This window comes from Branchiostoma belcheri, unplaced genomic scaffold (genome assembly GCF_001625305.1).
Source record: "Branchiostoma belcheri isolate BF01 breed outbred unplaced genomic scaffold, Haploidv18h27 scaffold174, whole genome shotgun sequence".
NCBI lineage: Eukaryota > Metazoa > Chordata > Leptocardii > Amphioxiformes > Branchiostomatidae > Branchiostoma > Branchiostoma belcheri.
The window spans coordinates 302,816-309,187 of NW_017803202.1; the positions used below are offsets into that span (position 1 = coordinate 302,816).

Genomic DNA, 6,372 nt, shown 5'->3' on the forward strand with positions numbered 1-6,372 from the left:
GCCTTATTTTACACTTAACTGCTCTAAAAGTTACTCAACTCATAAAATCACATACAAGGTTTAGTGGTAGCATCAACATACATTTTGTAACCTTATACGTGCTCCATCACTATGTCTGTACAAAACTGTAGTTGTTTTGTTTCTACATTTGAATAAATGATAAAAATAGATATAGATGAATTAATGATAGATATAATAAGAACTTGATTCTAGCAAGGTGACAAATTTAACTATGTTTTTCAATACATGTATTATAATCCACAGTAACCAAACTAGTCATGTCGTCCTAACATGTGGAAAGTGGTTAGTTTACTGAAAATAATAACCACACTGTTCACAGTCCTATGTCTGATACAAGCCAATTGAAAACATTTTTCCACAGTACCTTCAGCTATAATTTACAAACAAGCAACTTTTTTTCACCAGAAATATAGTGTGGTTTTCATGCAGTTGTTAGTTTGTACATGTAATATAATTTAAGTATTAGTTCAATTCTTTCAGTGTAAGAGAGGTCAGACATTGAAGTTATCCATTTTATAATAATATGAAAGAGGTTCTATAGCTTTTTTCAGACCGTGAGTTGTTATCCATTCTGTCTTTGGGCAATTGATATTTGAAGGTGGAGCCCATCCTCCCGCTCCTTCACCATATTGTGATCTGGTGTGCTTAACCATTTTTTCGGGGGTGTACATTATTCTTCAAATCAGTCATTTGCTGCTGTCTATTGGTGTTGAGAATCCTTAGAGTTAGAAAGCAGGGATGTGTATGTGTGCTGCTGCTGACTTTTGGGGTTCCTCAGGGGTTCATAGTTGTGAGGGCTGTCAGCACCAGGGGCAGCTGCTGTGATTAAGTGTTTATTTCTTCATTTGTTGTAACTGCCTGTAGCCTTATCTGGTCATTAACACTGGATGTGTCTGTGTTTGTGTTACTAAAGCCTTGCACAGAAGTAGAGTCCCCTTGCATTCTCCTATACATGCGCCATACTACAAAGGCAATGATAGAAATAATGAATAGTCCAAGAACATCGCACAAAGTAGCAATCAAGGGCACAGACAGGACAATGCCACCATCAGCAGGGCCAGTATTGCCCTCTGTCAGTGTTGACTGAAAACCAAAAGGAGAATCAGTACTGACTGTAGACCAGCCTGGGTTAGATTCAGTAGTGTGGGCTGTGTGGGGTGTTGGAGAAGATGCTAGAATCTCTAATGTTGATGCTTTGGAAGTTACAAAAGGAGAGTCATTACTGCCTGTAGACCTGCCTGGGTTAGAGTCAGCGGTGGGAGTGTTGCTCAATGTTGGGGACAATGTTGGTGCCTTTGACGTTGGCATAACTGACTGATGGAAAGGAGAAGAACTGCTGTCTGACAAGCTAAGAGTAAGAGTAGAGTCAACCATGTGTTTTGTGCTGGAAGTTGAGTAGACTGAGACTGGTGTTGTCTCTTTACAGATCAGGTCTTCGGGATTTACATCCCGTAAAAGATGCCCTGTAAGATTAGCAGGTCCGGCACACCTGGTCTGGTCTTCAAAAGGGTAAGACCCGTTCATCCTCTGCTTAAAGGGAGCCATCCTACAGTCACACTGCCAGGGGTTGTTGGAAATGTTGACTGTTGAAATGGAGGCCAGTATGTCATATGCCATCGATGTTAATGTCTCTAATTTGTTACTATCTAATCGAAGGTCTGACAGCACTGAAGTATTCAAATTTGACAAGGCCTCTACAGGGAAAGTGCTGATGTTATTACCAGAAAGTTTCAGTGTTTGAAGCTCAAGTAGGTTCCCAAATGTGTCAGCTGTGATGGTGCTGATGTTGTTGTGTTGAAGGTATAGAATACGTAGCTTTGTTGTGTCATTGAAGGTTCCTGCCTCAATACTTTGGATGTTATTCCTGGCAAGTACAAGCCTCTCTAAGCTAACAAGTCCCAGAAATATGTCAGCCGACAGACTAGTTAACTGTATATTGACAAGCCACAAGGTCTCCAGATTACCAAGCCTTACAAATATGTCTGCCGGTAGACTAGTTAACTGGTTAGAAGAAAGAGATAAGGATCGCAGATTACCAAGTCCCACAAATATGTCAGCTGGTAGACTTGTCAACTGATTAGAGAGAAGATTCAAGATTTGCAGATTACCAAGCCCCTCAAATATGTCAGCTGGCAGACTTGTTAACTTGTTATAGTGAAGAGACAAGGTCTGCAGATTACCAAGTCCCACAAATATGTCAGCTGACAGACTTGTTAACTGGTTATTACCAAGCCGCAAGGTCTCCAGATTACCAAGTTTCACAAATATGTCAGCTGGCAGACTTGTTAACTGGTTATTACCAAGTAGCAAGGTCTTCAGATTACCAAGTCCCTCAAATATGTCAGCTGGTAGACTTGTTAACTGGTTGTTGTCAAGCCACAAGGTCTCCAGATTACCAAGTCCCTTAAATATGTCAGCTGGTAGACTTGTTAACTGGTTGTTGTCAAGCCACAAGTACTGCAGTTCACCAAGTCCCACAAATATGTCAGCTGGCAGACTAGTTAACTTGTTATTGTCAAGCCACAATGTCTTCAGATTACCAAGTCCCAGAAATATGCCAGCTGGTAGACTTGTTAAGTTGTTATTGTCAAGCCACAATGTCTCCAGATTACCAAGTCCCTCAAATATGTCAGCTGGCAGACTAGTTAACTTGTTATTGTCAAGCCGCAATGTCTCCAGATTACCAAGTCCCTCAAATATGTTAGCTGGCAGACTAGTTAACTTGTTATTGTCAAGCCACAATGACTCCAGATTACCAAGTCCCTCAAATATGTCAGCTGGCAGTCTAGTTAAATGATTATTTTCAAGGTACAGGAGAGTTAGGCTGGTTAAATAGTGGAATGTTTTGTTTTGAATAATGGAGATCTGATTGGATGGAAGATCTAATGTTTTCAAGCTCCTATACCTTGAGAAATCAGACTGACTTATGTCTGTGATGGCATTTCCCTCCAAGTCAAGCCAACTGATATACGTAGGCAGGTCCTGAGGAACACTGGTGAGGCCTCTGTTGCTGCAGTCACAGACTGATGAACAGCTGCTGCTGCAGGCTGCGGTCGGGCCAGCTTCCTTCAGGATGATCAGCAGAAGAACCAGCATCCTCCTCGCTTTGTTTGACATACTCTACTGAAGTGTCGTCTGTAGAACAGAGATGAGATTTTGTAGCATGCACGTTCAGTTGTGTTGACAGAATTGCACAAGAAATGATGGACTTGATGAGGCCTAATATAGTAAGGTTCAAACTAACCTTGGCAGAGATGATCCTAAGAATGATCCTTCTTCGATCCTTGAAGAAAGGACAGCCGCTTGGAGGCCCAGATTTTTCGGTGGATCAAGACAAGGAAATGGTGTCTGCAAAAATAAAAAAAATAAAACAGACTGTAAGGTCGTCTGTAGCTCAGAGAATAACATTGAAGTACAGCATTTCTATAAGATATCTGCGAACACCTCAGTAAGCAGAATGGAAAATGTTGGGCAAAGTTGAGAAATATTTCGGTAGTACATGTATTTGAATATTTCATCATTCTCCTGTAGCTGATAGTATGTATAATGTGGTTACTGTTTTCTGTTCGTAATGTTGACACAAGTATATCTAAAACCATGAAATCTGCTTTCTACCATCCTTGTATGAAGAAGCGTAAATTCTAGAAAGTCCGTTAAATTTCTGACTTCAAACAAATAGTCAGAATTCGTGCTGACTGTTTGATTTCTGTTTGATTTCCCTGTTTGACATTTCCTTGTCAGCATTTTGTTTTGACACATGAACCACGTTGCTCGAACAATCGTTCCAACAAATTTAGCTGTCATGGAAATACATCAAAAAATACATCAGATATCACGTACTCGAAAAAGAAGTTGATTGACTCACCTCAGTATGGAAGGAAGTTGTCTTCAGTCTTCAAACTCCTTAAAGTCTCAGAAAATCTATCTTAACCATGTCTTTCAGTGGTGTAACATATTTTATCTGTACTGCCATTCAGCTAATATGGAAGTGTAGTGCATGACCCGGGCGTATGTGAACTTGGCTGGCACTCGGGGTTTGCAGGAAATTCCTGACTGTGCAACACTGTTTGTGTCATCATCCGCTCCAGAAACCATACCGGAAGAAGAAAGAGGAACTCATTGGGGTCTAAACAATGCTAGATCAGTACATTAGCTGTCATGAACTTCCTTTGTGAGCTGCACTGCCTACGAGAGATAAGAAACAGAGACAGGATGTGTTAGACGAGGCTGAGACCCACGTAGCACTAGTGGCCAGAGGTCGTATGTTGGATTAATCAGTGTTATCATCGGCATGATATCACGTCTGCCTTCATTTCTGCCGATTAGCCTTTTTTCGCTTCCCTGCCTGCATGTACATTAGTCATCAACTGCAATCAAATTTGCATGTTATCAGTTTGGATAGTCCCTACAACTACAAAATAAATTAATTTTTACGTAGAAAACTTTTGTTTAGAATTTAAGAGGGTTGTCTCGGACAGAATTATTTTTATGCATTTAAAATCTTGAGGTTTATTTATATCAACTATTCACGGAGCATTTTCAAGCTCAACTGATTGGAGACCACTTTCACTTTTCATGTCTTTAAGACATAGACGAGTGTGCGGAAGACGCTGCGGCCTGTCCGGACGGGAACTCGGTCTGTGTGAACACGGCGGGAAGTTTCCGCTGTGACTGCCGGGAAGGCTACCAGGACTCGGGCGGGCAGTGCGCAGGTCAGGTTGTTTGTTGTTTATTTTACACTGGTAACTCCCGCGTGCTGTACATTTTCACATTTTTTGAGGAGCAAGAAGAAGCCGAATGCATTGGAGTCACTAAGCAGTGTATACCAGATCTCTCTCTCTCTCTCAAGCATTTATCTATTCATTCACTCACTCACTCACTCACTCACTCACTCACTCACTCACTCACTCACTCATTCATTCATTTATTCTTTCGTTCATTTACTTGAATGTTCATTAATTTATCCATTCATCCATTCAGTCATTCACTCACTTCGTTTATTCGTTCTTTAGTTCGTTTATTCATCTATCCATTCAACCATCCATTCGTTCATTCTCGAATGGAGAATTTGTTCGTTTATTCATCCATCCATCCATCCATACACTCATTCATTCGTTCCTTCTCTCCTCAGATGTGGACGAGTGCGCGGTGCAGTCTGGGGGCTGCGATCCAAACCGAGGCCGCTGCGTCAACACCCCCGGCAGTCGCACCTGCCAGTGTAACAACGGTTTCCAGGGTGACGGGACTGTAAACAACTGTTTCGGTAAACAACTTCATGGTCGTAAACACTGGTATTTGTGTGTGTGTGTGTGTGTGTATGTGTATGTGTGTGTGTGTGTGTGTGTGTGTGTGTGTGTGTGTGTGTGTGTGCGCGCGCGCGCGCGTGTGTATGTGTGTGTGTGTGTGTGTGTGTGTGTGTGTGTGTGAAGAAGGGGCGGGTTTGTTATCTTATTGATTTATTTATTGATCATTTATTATCAGTGATTGATTGATTGATTGATAGATTGATAACTTAAATGTTTACAGATATTGACGAATGCGCGGCGAACGCGAACGCCTGCCCTGACCCGAACTCCGACTGTGTGAACTCTGAAGGCAGTTTTCGATGTGAGTGTAAAGACGGTTATACAGATGGCGCCGCCGGGTTCTGCACAGGTAAGTATTGACAATTACAACACAGCCTCTTATCACTTAACTCCAGGGGAGTGAGGTGCTGTTTTTGGCGTGCCCGACAGTGATCGTGTCTTTATATTAATCTCCAAGCAGATCTTTTGGTGGCTGCAAACTGTATTAGATTGGCCAGGCCATTTGGCATACAATTGGGTGGCGGTATTGGATACGGTCGACTGGCAAATGGCCAAATTGATACTGCCTTTGCAGTCACCAAAAGATCTCCTGGGAGATTACCTTTATCTATCTATCTGTACGGAGACGTTGTAACTGTAGATTGACACGAAGGTTCTGAGGTCAACAACGGAGGTTTCTTGTTGTGTCTGTCTTTCGCTTTTTTTCTAGGTCAAAATCGGTGAGTGGCCTAGCTAAGTTAACTAATTTGTTCCCGTACAGAAATTGACGAGTGCGACAGCAGCCCCTGCGCTAACGGCGGCTCCTGTGTGAACCTGCTGTCCCGCTACCTGTGTCTGTGTGACGTGGGCTGGACGGGAGACACCTGTCAACTACCTACACTGGACAACCCCATATTTGGTTAACACGTGTCAGCTACCTACACTCGACAACCCCATATTTGGTTACCACGTGTCAGCTACCTACACTGGACAACCCCATATTTCGTTATCTATACTGTGCTACCTTAAACATTCAATTATTAACGTTGGACAACCACATACATGT

At 42.2% G+C, this 6,372-nt stretch overlaps 1 protein-coding gene across 1 annotated transcript; it reads right to left on the minus strand.

Moving 5' to 3' along the window:
* Positions 1 to 352: 352 nt before the first annotated feature.
* LOC109467050 (slit homolog 2 protein-like) lies at positions 353 to 3,138 on the minus strand. Its single transcript, XM_019764949.1, has 2 exons — positions 2,751 to 3,138; positions 353 to 1,814 (listed from the first exon to the last, which is right to left on the minus strand). Exons 1-2 carry the CDS (start codon positions 3,136 to 3,138, stop codon positions 847 to 849), a joined length of 1,356 nt encoding a protein of 451 aa, XP_019620508.1. The 3' UTR covers positions 353 to 846.
* Between the last annotated feature and the right edge of the window lie 3,234 nt (positions 3,139 to 6,372).

Excerpts from the sequence above, each read along its gene's own strand:
- LOC109467050 (XM_019764949.1), bottom strand. The coding sequence starts at position 3,138 with ATGTCAAACAAAGCGAGGAGGATGCTGGTTCTTCTGCTGATCATCCTG. Across the intron at positions 1,815-2,750 it reads GGAGTCATTGTGGCTTGACA|ACAACAACATCAGCACCATC; the intron begins ATAACAAGTTAA and ends TATACCTTCAAC.